This window comes from Mesitornis unicolor, unplaced genomic scaffold (genome assembly GCF_000695765.1).
Source record: "Mesitornis unicolor isolate BGI_N332 unplaced genomic scaffold, ASM69576v1 scaffold49125, whole genome shotgun sequence".
Classification (NCBI taxonomy): domain Eukaryota; kingdom Metazoa; phylum Chordata; class Aves; order Mesitornithiformes; family Mesitornithidae; genus Mesitornis; species Mesitornis unicolor.
The window spans coordinates 4,804-22,094 of NW_010188469.1; the positions used below are offsets into that span (position 1 = coordinate 4,804).

At 53.3% G+C, this 17,291-nt stretch overlaps 1 protein-coding gene across 1 annotated transcript; it reads left to right on the top strand.

Moving 5' to 3' along the window:
- Positions 1-225: 225 nt before the first annotated feature.
- LOC104541647 (anion exchange protein 3-like) lies at positions 226-16,493 on the top strand (the record flags this gene model as incomplete). The annotated part of the gene is made up of 11 exons (XM_010185757.1): positions 226-279; positions 1,483-1,639; positions 5,086-5,420; positions 5,885-6,027; positions 6,277-6,488; positions 12,117-12,268; positions 12,914-13,094; positions 13,641-13,776; positions 13,881-14,055; positions 14,464-14,560; positions 16,309-16,493. Coding segments are annotated over exons 1-11 (1,827 nt in total), but the record flags the coding sequence as incomplete, so codon positions are not given.
- Positions 16,494-17,291: the final 798 nt, after the last annotated feature.

The following is a 17,291-nucleotide window of genomic DNA, read 5'->3' on the forward strand; positions in this document are numbered from 1 at the left end:
GACAGCCCTGTCCTGGCGATGCCAGGGAGGTTCCCTGAGGGCTGGTGAGGTGACCTCTCTGGGTTAGGAGCCAGGGGCGTTGAGGGCAGTGGCCAGCAGTCTCCCACGACATTCCCTTGTCCTGCCCTCTCTCCACAGGTTATGCCACTCTCCAGGTTTGCTGGGTGCCTGCCGGTGAAAGAGAAGGGTTGATATTTTGCCCAGGCCCTTAGGTCCTGAACCAAAATGGCAGCTGGAGAGTCCCCTCCCGTAGGAGATGTCTTCATCGACTTGCAGCAGGTGAGGTGGGAATCCAGCAGCAGCGGTTTTGTCTCTTCCCCGGGGACTGTGCCCCTGCCAGGCTGAGTGCAGGACCCGTGTCCTGGCAGCCTGCTGCAGCAGGAGACACAGCCGCCGCTCAAAACCCCGCCGCCGCTCACCAGGGTCAGGTCTGCATGAAGGGTGCCCCAGGGCTGCCCACGAGCCCACATCCACTCTCTGTGCAGATAACAAACTGGTCCAGAAATGACCAGAGGTTGCTCTGCGGGGTCCCTGTGCCTTCACCTGCCGTTGTGGGGGGTAGGCAAGTAGCAGGAGGAGCTGGGCGGCTTGCAATTGGACTCCCTCCTTTTAGGCTGAGCTTGGGACCCCTATGCTGAGGTGAGAGGAGAAGCAGGCTCACCACAGATACGGAGCTCCTCCCAGAGCACAGCTGGGAACAGCTGGGGGATGCAGGGAGCAGCACAACTCGGCTAAAGCCGCCTGGCTCCCTCTTTCCACCCAGCACAGACAGATTTGTCACAGTTGGGCCTCCTCCTGTTTCCATGGAAACACGGGAGTCCACAACAGCTCCGCACTAGCATTTCAGCTACATTGACGGAAAATTTTACCAGCTGCAGCTGCTTGGGAGGCAGAAAGGACAGGAGTCAGCTGGCGATGCTCTTCTCAGAGCGTGTCCACTGGCAAAAGGCAGAAAAGAGCCCATAGCCTGAAATGGGAGGAAAACAGGCAGAAAAGCCTGAAGAAGGCATGCCAAGGGGAAAGGGGGGCTCCTAGGATGCGGAGGGGAGGTGGGGAGGCACACGGTGGTCGCTGACCTCGGGGAAAATATGGAGGAGGTCTAAGAAAATGAGGGATGACTGAGCGAAGGGAAGGCCAGAGGGCAGAAGTTAGATGCAAGGAGAGAGAAATTCCAGTTAAACAAAAGCTACGCATCTCCTCTAGTAGGAAATTCAGGCACTGCCATAGTCCCTGGATACCTGCCACTCAAGGGAGGTGTGGAGGACCACTAAGGTCTCTGCTGAGCATGATGTGGAGGTTGCTGATCTGTTCTGGCCCTTGGTTTCGAGCAGAGCTGCACCTCTAAGTGAGGAGCTCTGCCCCAGCCCTGTCGTGTGGAGCCTGCTGCTCCTCAGCAAGCCCAGCACTGTTTGCGAGGCAGAAGGACCCAGAGGGCCATAGGGGTCTGCAGTGTTTGACTCTTGTCTGGCGGTTTCTGTGCAGGGCAGAGATCGCGCAGAGAAAGCCTCTCCTGGTGCCGAGGACGATGAGGACTTGGATAAGACTTTGTCAGTCGAGAGATTTGGGGACCTGATAAGCAAGTCAGCATCAAGCAATCTGGAGAAGCAAAGACGCAGCTACAGTGAGAGAGATTTTGAATGTATGTAGGTTTGAATCGTTGTACCCACTTTCACCCTCACCAGCAACCCTCACTCAGCCCCATGTGCTCTGCAGCGTTGTGCTGGGGCCCTGCAGATCACGTTAGCCTGCTATTCCTCCTCTGTTCAGAGCGTTCCCAAAGTGCTACACACACCCAGTTCAACACCAGTGCCCATGGCCTCTTCCCAGTCTGTTCTGTGTTCTGTCCCCAGAGGCATAGCCACTGCCCAGCCCGTGCAGCAGCAGAGCTCAGCCTCGGGTCTTTGCTCACCTCCTCACCCAGCATCCAGGACCTCTGCAGCCACTTCCCCCACCTTGAAATTTCCAGTTTGAAACGATTTTTCTTCCATATGGCTGCAAAGAAACATCCAAATATGGCCAAAAGCCAGGCTGTCCTCCCCAGTCTGAAAGCAGATGGCTCCAGTCAGACATGCCTGTGTATTTCTAAATAGTAACCATGAAGCCCTCAGGCTTATCTGCTCAAAGAAAGGTCTGCAACATGAAAATGGGGTGTGAATTTAAAATGCTGTAACTATCTCACCTGAACTCGTCTGATCAATGTGTTTATTTGTCTAGCTGCCCTTCCATGGTGAAGGCAACCAGTCTGTCCAAACTCACTTTGGCTGTAAAATGAGAGCGTGCCCACAAGAGTGGCCATAAGCTATTGCCTGGTATGGGTGGGTTGTGGTAACAGCAGTGAAGGGCAGGAAGCAGAGGCCCCCAGCCATCAGCCTGGTTTTGTGGCAGACAAGTAGCAGTGCCTGGAAGAGTTTCCCACTCTGCAGCTCTCCACAGTCAGATACTGCTTATTTTCCAGCTTAGCTTTGATGCGATACAACCTCGGGAACATTATGTTCCAAGTACATCACCAGGCTGTTTTCTGCTTGGCCACTCGTTTCCAATGGCTGTTGTAAAAGTCTGCCTGTAAAAGTCTATTACTGTAGTGCGCCCCAGCTGCTATTTTCTGCTTGTGCCATTTCTGCACAAGAGGCTCTGTTCAAATAACACTTTCCACCTGAGCATGCAGTCGCTCGCGCACATGGCTGCAAGGTGCTGATAGCTTTGCTGTGGGGCGAATACCTGTCCTGTGCTGGTAGGACTCAGCTGCTCCCAAGCTCTGCCTGTGTGCACAGGTGTGTGTGTTGGCTTGGAGGACACGGATGATCTGCTTGAGCATGCATGGCAGAAGCTTCTTTGAAAACTTGACTAGAGATTTGTACTGTTTGGGGTTTATTTTCTTCTTAATAGGAGAGTCCTTTTTTCTTTGTCAGAAAGAAGCTTGTTTTCCTCTGAGGTCCTGATGTATCCCTGTTATCTAGGACTACATCAACCCTGGTTATCAGAAGTTTTATGCAGTTGGTATTCATAAAGCTGGAAGATCTGGTTAGGTCATCAGACTTTGAAAGACAACATATGAGCCCATGGAGGTGAATGTCCTCTGGGTTTAGAAATGTTTCCTGCCCTGTTCAAAGCCAGCAATTCCTAATGTGAAGGCTCTTCCTTCTGGGCTTCTTATCCAAATTACTTTTTCATCTCTCTCGTATCCAGTTCACTGAGAAGCATAGTCGAACATCTAGGACACTGGTTTGGCAATAACTTTCCATGCGGCCAGACAGTGCAAGGAGGGGAGCAGGGAAGGAGGGCAGGGGCTGGGGACACAGGAGTTGCAGGAGGACAGTGAGCAAGAAGAGGGAGGTTGAAGCCTTCTGTGTTTGGGAGAGGTCTGTTCTTCCCACCTCTGCGGAGATGTGATCAGTTGACTCAAGGGGTGCTGGGTGCAGGGGTGAAGTGCAAGGCTACCCTTTAAACCTGTGTTAGACGAACCACAGACCATTGCTGCCCTTCCCCGCAGCCCAAGGGTTTGCTTTCCTTCTGGTCCAAAATGTGAACGTTCCTGTCTTGGGCTGATGTGAACAAGGCAGAAGGGAAAGATGGGCTGTGTCCTCACCAGCAGCTTTGTGCTGTAGAAGGAGCAACAAGCGTACAGCTGGGGCCTTCCTTGCTGCTGCTTAGGTGAGAAATTTATGCCTGACCTATCCGTGGTGTGCAGAGCAGCACCACAGGAGCGCAGCAGCAGGGCAGGAGAGTCTTTGTGCCAAAAACTGTGGTTGAAAGAAGGTACACCTGGTTAAGTCAAAGAACTAGAGAGCACTTTGGAGGAAGAAGTGTTTATAAATAGAGCTCAAACTCTTCTTCTAGCTTGCCGATGTCTGCCCATTCCCCGTCTCCTCTAATCTTGCCACAAGCCTCTCCTGCAGAACTGGGGGGGTGTGTGAAATATCCCTGCTGTTCCCAAGGGGGGAAACAAGGGAGAAAAGACTTGAGAAACCAAAGGAAAGGAAACATGACAGCAGAACAATGAACCTGCCTGGCTCTCCCAGGGAGAAGGTTACAGCTTCCATTGAAAATGTCCTTTGAAGGTGGTTTTCACTATAAACAGATTTTGCTGCCATGTCACAGGAAAGCTGGGAAGGAACCAAATCAAAACAGACTGGAAACAATTCCTCAGGAAGAGCTGCTGAGCAAAGCCCCCTTGCAAGGGGGCTGGTGCCCCCGTGATTTCAGCTGCTCCGGGTGCAGCCCGAGGGTCTGCGCATCCTGCAGGCTGTCCATGGGAGGCTTTGTGCCTGCAGACAGGGCTGGCAGAAATGGCTTTACTCTCTCTTGCAGGGAGATGCTGAGCTTACCCTGTTCCCTGCACGGTGCATTATCGTTGTTTTTGAGTGAAGGCTCAGAAATGCCATTAATTTCTTCTCACACTCTAATTCCCGTGACACCCAGGTCAAGTCTGTATAAATTTATCTTCGTAGATTAGTTCAAAGAAAAGTCCTTCTGCCCTGTTTTTTACCCTGGTTTTTAAAAGACGACCTCCTAATTGAACCTGCATCTCAGAGACTGGTAGGCACAAGCCCTCACAGTCCTTGGGATGTGGACTTAGGTTGCATCTGCACTAAAAGGCTTGGTCTGTGGTTCCTGTGGGTATGCAGGAGGGCCTTTCTGCCAAAGCCTGGGGGATAAACAAGGTGCATCTATTTAACTCAAAGAACACTATGCAGGAAAGAAATGTTTGTAAAGGGCCCAAATCATGATTGTTTGAGGATGCGAGAAACATTTCCCCACGAAGGGAATGGTGCCTCTGGCAGGCCACTGCAGCTCTGCATAGCCATGCTAATGGCTTTTGGCAACACTGGGAGAGGTGCCCTGCCTTCCCTAAGGCCGTGGGGCTGCCTCGGGGTGGTTAGGCAGTGCAGGAGGGCTGCCTCCTCAGCCACCCCAGGCTGGGCTCAGCCTGCCGCACCACTGCAAGAGCTCTGCTATGTCCCTGTGGGCTGGTGGCTCTCCTTGCCCTTCCTGGCCCTTGATCTCCAGACCATGCTGTTTCCTGGAGGGGCGCCTGGCAGGTTCCTCCCAGCCGCTTCCTGCCCCTGACTCTCTTTTTCTCTTCAGTCCACCGCCAAACCTCGCACCACATCCATCATCCCCTTTCCACTCACCTCCCTTCTGCCCTCAAGTTCCAAAAGAGGCCCCCCTGCACCAGCAGGAGGAAAAAAAAGAGGAGGAAAAAGAAGAAAACCTCGGTACCCCCATCAGAAGTGACCCCCACCATCCAGGAAGAGGACGAGGAGAGGGGAGAAGAAGAGGAAGAAGAAGAAGAAGAAGAAGAAGAAGAAGGAGAGTCTGAGGCAGAGGAGGCCCAGGAGAAAGAGACCTCTGCAGAGCTTGAGGGTGAAGCTCGTGGGAAAGACACATCCCCTAAGCTGGAGCCTCCAGGCAAAGCAAAGGCAAGGCCAGGGCATCCCTGCCTGCATGGGGCTTGGAGGCTGGGGGGAAGTGGAGGGAGAGTTGATGCCAGGAGTGTGCCAGGGTGCGTGGTCACGGCAGTGTGGTGCTCAGGGAAGAGCTTGTATCTGTGCAGTGTTGTAGGAGGAGTGGTTTTGTCCCTGCGTAGCAGAGATGGGCACTGCAGGACAGTGATAGATAAGCCATTGCTTGGGGTGGATGCTGGGGAGGGTGTGCATGACCATTCTGGGGATGTAAGACCCACGGGGGAAGATCAAATGTGGCTGTTCTTAGGGTGTATAGGATACAGCGGGGCTCAATATGGCCAGTCCCAGGGTATGGGGCACATGGGGGAAGTCACTGTGGCTCCTTCTAGGAGGTGGGGACCTGGGGAAGATCTGCCCATCAGGGATGGGGTGAAGGCTGCCTGCCCTGGCTCTTGCTGTCAGGACTGTCCTCTCTGCAGTTCACCATCGGCAGCGATGAGGAGGAGTCCGGCAGCTCTCGGGCCCCCGCGCAGTTCCACGTGGAGGAGGAGTGTGGCATCCTGTCTCCTGTGCCGCTCTTCGCCGACCTGCTGCAGGACAAGGGCCCTGCCTCCCTCTGCAGGTAGGTGAGCCCATGCAGAGCTGCCTGCCTCTGTCCTTGGCTCAGGGTCACTCCACAGACCCTGTGCCCAGCCTGAAGAAGGAGCAGAAGGGGCAACCTTTAGGTTTTGGGATAGGTGACTCCTGGCTCTGCTCCTTCTCAGGGACTTGTTGGTCAGGGCTGGGCTGAGGGACCTCAGCCCCTGAGAGGGGCTATGCCCCATCCTCACTCACCTCATTTGCTACCATCAGTCTTTTCTGGTGCTTACAGCCTCCCCGGGCCTCGGGAACGTCTGTCTCGCGGGTGGGAGAAGCGCAAGCCCTGGGGCCAGGTGGCGAGCGGACAGCGGGTCACCTATGACTTGAAGGAGAGGATGTGCATCGGCAGCATGACCACGCTGGAGAGCGCGGCGTACCAGCGTGTCCCCACGGACGAGGCCGAGGCCCAGATGCTGGCATCTGCTGACTTGGATGGCATGAAAAGTGAGGCTTTGCGACATTACCTACGTTATTGCTGCATGTGTCCCTTCCTTCTCCCTGCTCTGCCCTCTTCCCGAGCAGCTCCAGGCATGGTCTTCAGCCTGCCTCAGGACCTGGTCCTCACCTCCCTGTCCCCCAGCCCATGCTGTTCCAGCCCTGGTTCCTCTCTGTCAGCTTTGCAGTGTCCACAGCGCTGGTCCCCATGTTTCCAGCACCTCTACTCACACCCACCCCACAGATGCTTGCTCCTCCACCCGCCCCACTGCCCTCTCTGGTTCAGGGCTCCCTGCATTTCCCTGAGCCCTAGCTCTCTCCTTTCCTGACACACTTTCCCAGCGATCAGTCCTCTGTGTGACACGCCAGCTCTGTCATCGCAGAGAACCTGAGGTGAGCAGCCTCCCCTCTCCTCTGCTCTCCCAGCGAAGTGGCAGCTGCCCGCTCCGGAGTGGCTCGGAGGGGGACTGCTCCTGTGCGCGGCGCCAGGGCAGACAGCAGAGACGTCATGGAAATGCACGCTCCGGGCCCGAGGACATGGAGAATTCAATAGGTTGCTCTGCAGCCTGGAGAGGGAGGGAGACACCAGAGGGGAGTGAGGGAGTGGAGTGGTGCTGCGCTCACAGCCTGGCCGTCCCCGGGCAGCCAGCACGAGCCCCCGCGGCAGAGCGAGGATCCTGCTCCCCAGGAACCAGTGGGACAGCTCCCCACGGAAGCACCTCCAGCCAGAGCCAGCCTTACCAGGACCTCCTCCCAGTCCCCAGGGGCTGCTGCTGCTGGCACCTTCATGCCCTGTGAGGAGGGGAGCGAGGCACCAGGGCTGGCCCTGGGTCTGCGGTGAAGCCTCACCAGGGGCAGCTTGCTTTCTGACTACCTGGCTACCCCAGCCCTTCCTCAGAAGGTGAGTGGCTCATGGCACCTGACCCCTGACCTTCGCAAGGACAAAATGACAACCTTTCAAGAGAGAGAGGTGGCGGAGAAGGAATCGGAAGGGGGCAGCAGCCCGGAGGTAGCGATAAGCACCTGCATTCGCAACTCACTCACCTATGAAGACTTTGATGAATTTGCCTTCAATTTTGAAGACTATGATTTATGGGAGGCCATCAGAAACCATCTGGGCTACCCTGGCGGGGAGCCCACCTGTAAGTACCAGAGCAGTGACCCCACGGTCACAGCTGTAGATCAGAGCACCCAGCTAAAGTGCGTATCCCCCACCCCGTGTGTGCTGTCTGCACCCTCTCCGTGTCAGGTTGGTCTCCCGATTTAGAGGAGGTGAAGTCTGCTGCAAGGTGCCTGGGGATGCTGGAGGAGCTGTCTGGTGTCTGTGTGTCTGTCTGAGGTCTCTGTACAGATCTGTGTCATAGTGCTAAGGTGCTTCCCTGTGTGTGTCTCATTTGAGGAGCTCCAGAGGCATCTTGCTGTTTGTGCTTATCAGGATATAGCCTGTGCCGTGGCCAGAGGAAAAGCGACTGCTCTGAGGTGTGTATAAGGACAGAGACATTTCCCTTTCCATCTGTGGCACAAGGTGACAGTGTGCCGCTGCTCCCTCTTTGCCGGAATTCGAGCTGGGCTGCGGATCTGAAGCAGTGGTGGGCATCAGGTTCGCGGCTCTGCACCATAGCCTAATGCCCAGAGGAGAAAATAACCTAGTCCCTATGTCTGCAGGTTTGAGCGTGGCTGTGAAACCTGCTAATGGCAGGCTGGCCAGGGTGCCTGGGAGGGCGAAAAGAGGAAGGAAGGAAGAGTGGGAAAGCAGAGAAAGAGAGAATAGGTATCCCGAGAGCAAAGAATGTCTTTCTGTTCTCTGCATCTGTCTCCATACCTGTGCATCCCTTGTGGAGAGCTGGATCTCTGAGCCATCCCGGGGACTGTGCAGAAACCAGAGCCTTGCACCCACCTGGCACAGGCTGTCCTTCCTCAGCAGATGGTGGTAACTCGCAGTTAAAAGGTGGCTTTGTGTATCACCTTGGGATTGATGCTGTTCATATCCATAGCTCTGTGGCAGCTGCCCAAATGTCCTTGTCCAGGTCATGTGTTAATTTTTAAGGGGATTTTAGGAGCACACACGGGAGAGTAGCATGGCTCCAGAGCTTGCCTGCTTGCTGGCTTTGTGTGCAGGAGTGGGGCGGCAGAGCGCCTGCAACAGGGACTCAAGGCGCCTTGGTTCAGTTTCTGGCTCTGCCACAGGCTCTCTGTGTGATCTCGGGCAAAACACTTAACATCCCTGCCTCTCAGTCCCAGCATTGTGTTCTCTTTCTCAACTGGCCCATCTTTACAAGCCTTCAGGGAAGAAATGTCTCCCTATGTGCTTCTGCAGGGAGCAGCAGGTGAGGGTTTGCTTCTGTCTGGGTCTGCTACTTGTTACTTGGTAGACAGTGCAAGAGCAGCAAAGTTCAAAATAGAAACCTGAAGCAAATTGGCTCCATCAGCTGTCCTGAGCTGAGCAAACTGTACACTACACTTGTGAGAAATTGCCCCAGGTTCACCCGGGAAAGGATGGTTATTTCTGGGAAGGTAGAAGGGGCAGCTTGCTTCTGCAAGGTGCGATATGCATTGCTTGTAAAATGGGGAAATTTGACTTGCTAGCAGTTAACACATTGATCGCTACAGCTAATACTGCAGGTGCTTGGAATAGGATGTGCTGTTCAGCACAGTACAACTCTTGATTATTTCTGCACGATGAAGCCACGCTGTGGATGAAACCTGCAGAGAGGTCTGGCAGGGGCAGAGTTGACAGAGACACCAGAGGGCCAGCTCATGTCCAGCCAGTGCCACTCGCCCAGCTATTTGCTCCATGACAGTACCTCTCCCAGGACCAACTCAGAGGAATTTAATAGCTTTTGGGCAGAGTAGTGTCCCTGTTGGACCTGAGCTGGTCTCCTTGCACTCCTTTCAGTGTCCGGAGCATGAGGAGTACTGTGTGGGCACATCTGTATCGCAGCAGCAATGAGCTGGGGTCCAGCTGTCCCTATCACGTTAAACAGCATCAGCCAGGAGAGATTTGGATGGCAGAGCAGGGCAGTGGCTTTTTCCAAAAGCCAGCATGGGGTTGTGATTTACTGTATGTTGCTTAGCATTTTGTTTAGTCTCCTTTTAAATATTCCCAGATACGGGGTTTCAGTCTCTTTTTTTCTTGCTATAACTTAACCATTGGGATACATGGGGGAAGTGTGCACCGTCCCTGTGGTGCAGGGATAGCAAGTTGCTCTCTAGTGCTGGTACAAATACTCTCTTCTGGACTTGCTGCTTGTGGATAGAGGGTAATGAGAGGAGGAAAGCAGGAGCTAACGTGAATTGAAGGCAGTCGCCTGCTGAGTTGGACTGACTAGCACAGGCACTCCAGGGGAAAACTTTAACCAGTGCAAAGTCGTATTTGTCATCTTCAGATTTAAGCTGGTGGAAAAAGAACTTATTCATGCTAAGCAATCTGACTGATGGAAACCAATGTGGCAAGAAGATCTGCTGGAGGAAACTGTAGGAGATGCTGTGTGGGAGGATGACGTGCCAGTTTGTTGTAGTGGAGCCACCACAGGAATCGTGCTCTGTCCTCAGACATTGTCGCTGTGTCATGGTCTGCTTCTGGGAAGCACTGGAGAGGAGGCACATCAAGAGCATCTTTGGCTGCTTCAACCCACCTTGGGGAGCTTGGCTTCAAGCAAGGAGGGCAGAGCTATACCCTGGGCACATCTACGTGAGACTCCCAAAGCCAGTGACGTCTTCCAAAATTAAGCCCATGAGTTCACCCTGCTCCTGAGTTGCCTTCCCCAGCTGTCATCTCAATGGCCACAGGCACTGCCAAGGGAGAGCAGCAAGGGGATGGCTCCTTTCTTCTGTAGGGCTCTGGAGGTGCCTTCACTGTCTCACTCTGAGCCTGCTGCACTTCAGCTCCTGTCCCTGTCAGCGAGTGTGGGAGTTGCTGGAGGTGCTGTAGGAAACTTGGCTCCTTTTGTTTTATCTGTCCTCCAACTATTTGGTGGCTGAGGCTGAACTCGTGTGTGCTTTCTGGGGCTGTTGCTGAAGAGTGCTGCACAGCAGGTTGGCATCATCACAAGGGAGGTTTGTTGTGCTCTGTCTTGCTGGGCAGTGTCCTCTGGCCCTGTTGCTGTAGGGACATAGTGAGTGTGAGTCACAGGGTGCATGGCAGCAAAGGTGCCAGATACCAAGATCATCCGCCTGGTGACCCATTTGTTTACGCACAAGTCCACACCGAGGGCAATGAAGGGGCTGCCATGCACACAGGAATTGAGAAATCCATGCAAAAGTCCAAGGAAGCCCTGCATGTGCTTGGCTCCCAGAAACATTCGTAGCAGTGGGCAGTCGCTGGCTCCTATCGACATTGCAGCGCAGTAAGTGGAGCAGGGAGGAGTCCAGCCGTCTGCGGGACGTGCATCAGTGGGACAACCAATGGGGGAAAATGCCCCGAGGCTCAGTATTGATTCATTGTATATTTAATTTAACGACCCAGATTTCCAAGGAGCAAGGCCATGGTATGCCTGGCCTGGTGCTGGGCCTATGTGTTTCCGTGCCAGAGATACATGCATGTTTTCCTGCAACATCAAAGAGACTGCTTGGCCTTCAAGGTCAGTGCTTTTCGTTCCCTCTCTTGCTTTGAGAGCTGCAGGTCTTGAGTGCAGAAAGGTTTGTGGAGCCTAAACGCTCATCCCAGCCAATGAAGAGCTGCCCTTGGTCCCCCAGGTAGAAGACCTTGTTTTTGCCTTATGAGCAGGGCCAGCAAGCTTCCATGGACCAATGCAGAGCAAAACCCCTGATCTTCCATTCTGGAGCCAGGCTCTGAGGCTTTCCCATCCCCATGGGCTGTTTATGCTGAGGAAGATACCCTTGCTGTCTCCAGGTAGTGTCCAGGGGGACTACTCTCCGTGGCAGGCCCATGCCCAGGTGCTGTTTCTCTGGTATTGCATGGTTGTGGACAGGTTTTGGTGGGTGCTGGCTAGTCAACAGCACCGGCAGCTTGGGGGTGGGTCTGTAATGCAGCCTCAGCAGCCTCTCAGGAGGCTTTGGGAGGCTTTGATTCGGCTCTGTACCGCAGACCTTTCAGAGAGCATTACAGTGGCTCTGCAGATCATTTAGAAACAGCGATAGCTGGAGTTGGCTGCCCAGCCTCCATGCCAACCCTGGTCTGCGCCGTTATCCTACAGTCTCATTGCACAATTAAATAAAACAGTCATTGATATTTCCACGTGTCCCAGACCAGCAGCTAAATATCCTTCCCCTTTGCTGCCCTTTATGCCCAGGTGCCTGCCTGTGCTGTCTGGGTGCAGAGCAGTGCAGATAAGGCTTCAGGTTGCTTTTCGCTGAGGGACTATGGGGAGGGCTCACGCACCGGTTATTTGGGTGCCATGAATAAAAGCTTTTGCAAACGTGGCTCCAGTGTATGCGCAGCGTAGGAGGAAGCCTTCACCTTGAAGGAATCAGCTCGCAGATGTCTGGAAGAGCTGAATGTAGGCAGATGAGGTAGGAAGGATTTTCAAAGGTCTGGAAGATGATGGTGAGTGCTCCAGCTGCCCGGGCTTTGATAGCATAAGCTAATGAGAGAATGGTGGGCTTGGATGTGTTTCCCTGCCAGTGTGTTTACACTAGACAAACTGGTGGTCTTTATTCCTTTTCCCATGTCTTCAGGCCACCGTTTTGAAGATAACCCTGGTGTGAGGAGGCATCTGATGAAAAAACCATCTCGGAGTCAGATCACCAGGACAAGCAAAAAATTAGCATCAACTCCATCTGTCAAGAAAAAGAAGAAGAAGAAGAAGTTGGATAGAAAGCCCCATGAGGTATCCATGTGCTGTCCTCCCACACTTGTTCAGAAGCGATAAATCAGGACCACGTACAGGGACTTTATAAAGTGATAAATATGGTTTCAATGTAACTGATTCTTTACATGACCTTGGGGGTGACATTTCACGCTCTTACCCATTATCACGAGGGCTGAAAATACACTTTTTTCAATAAAAGCAGAGATTAATCTGAAGTCACTAAGTTTCAGCCTTAGGAAAGACGTTTAAAAGTCACAGAGATGGTAGCACTGTTGTGGCAGCTGGCAGCACAGTAACGTCACAATCTCTGTGACATTGTTTTGGGGGGAAATTTTGGAGGAAACCAAGGAGCAGGCAGTGGACAAAACCATCACAGTTTGGTAGAAAGGGATGCAGTATTGCATCATTCTCATCTCTTCTCTGCCCACACCATCTGACTTGGAGCTTTCTGGTGCTCCATGTGCTGATGGAAGCTCCTGGCATGCTGCCAGTGTTATTTGTCCTGACTGCTTCTGTTCAGTTCAGTTTAGCTAAGGCAGTCCTGCTCAGGCAGTGCTTTAGACCAAGACGTACCTTGAAAGGAAACCTGAGGCTTCCTGTGTATTGCTGATAGAGCTGTATGCACCAGGGTAAGTCTCATGTCCTCACTGTCATCCGCACTAGGTGTTTGTGGAGCTGAACGAGCTGGTGGTGGATAAGAACCAGGAGATGCACTGGAGGGAGACAGCCCGCTGGATCAAGTTTGAGGAGGATGTGGAGGAGGATACAGCGAGATGGGGGAAACCCCACGTAGCTTCACTGTCCTTCCGCAGCCTGTTGGAGCTCAGGAAGACGATTGCCCATGGTGAGTCAGGCCAGGGTGTGCGTCTTGCTCTGGGACGGGTTTTGCTGGATAGCTTCTGTCACTGTTTGGCCCCTCGCTGGAGACACTCCAAGAGTGTCTGTGTCCAGGCTCCGTGTAGGGTCTGTGGAGACAGACCATCCTGCAGCCCATCTGCCAAGGGTCTGTGCTGGTTGCTCAAGGGTGCCTGTGTTGGTTCCTCGCTCTGCTTTGCTGCTCTCAGGCACATGGCAGCTGCAGCACTCAGCTGTACTTGGTCCAGCAGGTCTTGGACTCATCTTTGGTGTGAAAAGGCAAGTTTGGTCAGTGGGAGACCAAAACAAGAGGGAAATAACAGAGCTGCCAATGCATCTTGGAGTTTTTGAGTTCTCTTGGGACAAGGGTTTACACACAGGACATGGGACACCTGGACATGGGGCATTTCTCAGCTGAGAGAATCTGTACCCTATCCAAAGCACGGCTGCTAGTGGGGCAGCTGTGTTCCCAGAGTGCGTGTGCAGTGGGGAGCACTGCACATTAGGAGCAGGGCTCTTCCCCTCCTGCTGGCAGGTGCCGTCCTCCTTGACCTGGAGCAGACCACGCTGCCTGGCATCGCGCACCTCATGGTGGAGACCATGATCATCTCTGACCAGATTAGAGCAGAAGACAGAGCCAACGTGCTGCGTGCCCTGCTGCTGAAGCACAGGTGGGTGGTACGTGGCTGGGGGCTGCCAGGGCTCGGGGGTTGTCTCTCAGCCCCAGGTGGCAAGGGAGGAGGGTCCCCTCATGGCCACTACTGTCTCCTGTCAGCCACCCCAACGATGAGAAGGAGGGCTTCTTCCCGAGGAACCACTCCAGCTCCAGCATGAACTCCATCGTGGGCAACCACCACCACAACCACACCACCGACACCTGCGTGCCCCTCATGGGAGAAGAGCGCATTGAGATGTCTGACCCCAAGGCCAATGAGACCGAGTGCAAGGAGGTGAGGGTGACGTGGTGGGTTGCTGCTTCTTTTTCCACACCCTGGGGACAACTGTTGGCCAGCGGCAGCCCTTGGCGCCACCTCTGGGCCCCTTCGTGGGGGACCTTGTACTTGCAAGGGCTGAGCTCCCTTGGATTACCTGGGGCGCTGAAAATCAGATCACTGCGTTATGATTATGGGACCTAATTTTAGTCTCATGCTGTTTGCAAATGTCTGCTGGAGCATGCAACAACAGCAACAGCCCTGGCGCTTGCAGGGTGGCCTTTTGCTGTGAGGGTGCCTCTTGCCTGTGTCAGGCGTGCAGCCAAGACAAGCCTGGCTGCAGACATGCCAGCGGAGTGCAAGGTTGTGCAGGGAGATGAAGGCATTGGGACTCTGTCTTTACTTGTTTGTATTCTTCCCCGGCAGAAAAACCCCCATCTCCATAACTCTGAGGGCCACCGTAAATACCTGAAGCTGATGGAGAAGATTCCTGAAGATGCAGAGGCCACAGTGGTCCTTGTGGGTAAGAGGCAGCACATAGAATTCCCTGGCACCAAAAGAGACCAGTTCAGATCCTGGTCTGGCTCCAGCTGTCTGTGCCCTCCCTTGTGAGGGGCATTTGGATGTCTTGTACATGTTCCCAAAGTTCAGCTGGGGAGGGGGCATTGTACTCTCTCTCCTGCGGTGACAGCACTTTTTGTTTGTCCGTGGTAAATGTAAGGTGTGCCAAGGTAGTTCCTTTCCTAAATTAAGAGGTTGGTAGATGCTGCTGCTGGCAGCTGGGGCCCAGCTTAGAGGAGAAAGTCCCACCAAGCTCACCAGAACATCCCATTTTGCAGCTCAGAAGTGGGTAAGTGGTGCCTGAGGGGCTGATGGCCCGGCGCTGCCTGCTGACGGGCCTTGTGCTGTCCTCTGACCATCACTGTGCTCCATCTGACCTCTTCACACCTTGCCAGCAGCTGGGCCCTGCCCTGGCCAACATTGGTTGCTGTCTCTATGTGCCAGGGAGCTTTGTGTTCATGGAAGCAGGGCCTGGCTGGTGGCAAGGTCTCACGTATTGGCTGTAGTGCTGCCAAGAGATGCTTCTCTGTACAAGAGGGCTGTGGGCAGGCAGGCCTGAGCATCAGTGGGCTTCTGACCACAGGAGTAGTTCTCAGCACTTTGCTGGCACTGACATAGCTACACTGCAAGCAAAGTAAATGTCATTGCCTATCCAGTAGATGAAAAGCTCAGGCAAAGAGGTTTGGCAGTTGTACCAAGCTGATGCTTAACCACGATGAGGCCAAACTAGCTTCATAAGCACACTTTGAATACTCAGATGATACTGATCATTTCTGAGGAAAGGCCGTGTCTTGCAATTTGCTTGGCCACTCAAATGGCCCAGATTCGCCAGTCTGACACAGAACATAGCTCTTTGCTGGACACAGATGTCAGAAAGATCAGTAATAATGCCAGAGAAATGCAAGTATTCAATAAACATTTGTGCTCAGTACGGGAAGGAAGCAGCTGGTGTGCCGGAGGATGCGGGAGTGCTTCCCAATCTGTTAGGAACCAGGGAAGCTGCCAAGCATTGATGAGATGTGGACATTGTAAAACAAACTGTGCGGTTTGCACCTATGAGTCTTTAGAGAACTGGCTCATTTTCATCTGAAACAAAGAAAAGTCTAGGAATACAGGGAACATATAAGAAAAACAGAAGAAAGCTCACAGCATCAGTGCTCAAGAAGGGAAGGGCAGTGCTCCAGTACCTATAGGCTGTTTAACCTGACATCCTTCCAAGCCAAAATACTGGCAGAGCTAATATGGGATTCAATTAATAAAGAGCTAAAGAATAAGAATGTAATTATTGCCAAGCAGTGAGGTTTATGGGAAATAGGTCACTTCAAGCAAACCTGATTCCATTCTTTGATGAGATTAGAAGTTTGTTTGATAAAAGTAACATGTAAGAGACTTCCTTCCATAGGGCAGTGGCTTTGTGGAAAACAACCTTCTGATTTAAAATTAGCCTCCTACAGTGTAAGTAGCACCCATCTGTAAGGGGTTAAGAATGGGCTAACTGGGAAGCTAAAGAAAGTAGCACTGCTTGGGAATGATCAGTGAACAGGGGGCTTGGAGCAGTCCTCGGCATGAAGCTTGATGCTGTGTCAGTGGTTCTGGAGACAAGTTTGGGATGGCACGGAACCTCCAAAATCGCTTTTTCTGCTGTTAAAAGTCAGTCCAGTACAGCTCACCTCAATGATTAACTCTGCTCAAAACATTGCCTCCTGGTAGGTTGTGTGCAGTTCCTGGAGCAGCCAACTATGGCCTTTGTGCGGCTGAATGAGGCAGTCTTCCTGGAATCTGTCTTGGAGGTCCCGATTCCTGTCAGATTCATCTTTGTGCTGCTGGGACCAAGCCAGGCCAACATGGACTACCATGAAATTGGCCGCTCCATCTCCACCCTCATGTCTGACAAGGTGAGGAGCTGATGGGCGGTGATGCTGGCACAGGCAGGGGAGCTTCAGTAGCTCCTCAGAAGTCAGTCCTGGGACGAGAGGGCTGAGAGGTGCTGTGCCCAGGTGAGGCAGGCAGGCATGAACACCTGGGATTTTTAAGAGCAGCCTGGCTCAACCAAGGTAGGGTTCTCCAGTACGGAGGGAAGAGCAGGACAGACACTTGGCTGGGACAGAAAGTGCTGGACTGGGTAAAGAGGAGGACTGTACATAAAAGCAGGAGCAAAGGACTGCTCAAGGTTAGGGGAGTTGCGTTCAGTTCACATTTCACAGAGAGGAGGAGAGGCTGAGTGGTGCCTGTGACCATGATGCCTGGCCCAGGCCACACTGACGAGAAGACCCAGCAATGCCTGAGGACTCTTCGTCGGGCGTTTGGGTGAAGCTCTCCAGCTGAGCTCCGTGACTGGGCCATCCATGCAGAGAAGCATATCTGGAGGAGAAATGAGGAGGAAGAAAGACTTTTCTGCCAAGTGTGTGCACTGCTAGAAGTCCCCCATCTGGCTATATGGCAGGAAAGTGAAATGCATTATCCTGGTAAGGAATTAAAGGCAAAGAAAAGCCAATCTGAGCAGCTGCCTCATACATCCAGCAGAATCAGAGGTTCACAGGGTCCTCCTGGCTGGTGCCTTGTAACTTTAATGGAGTAACAAACCTGCCTGTCCTGCCACCAGTCCACAGCTCTCCCTGAACTGGGGACTAAAAGGTCAACTCAGAGCAAGTGGGTTGTGGGCAGCAATGGCTCCCAGCAGAAAGATCCCTTCC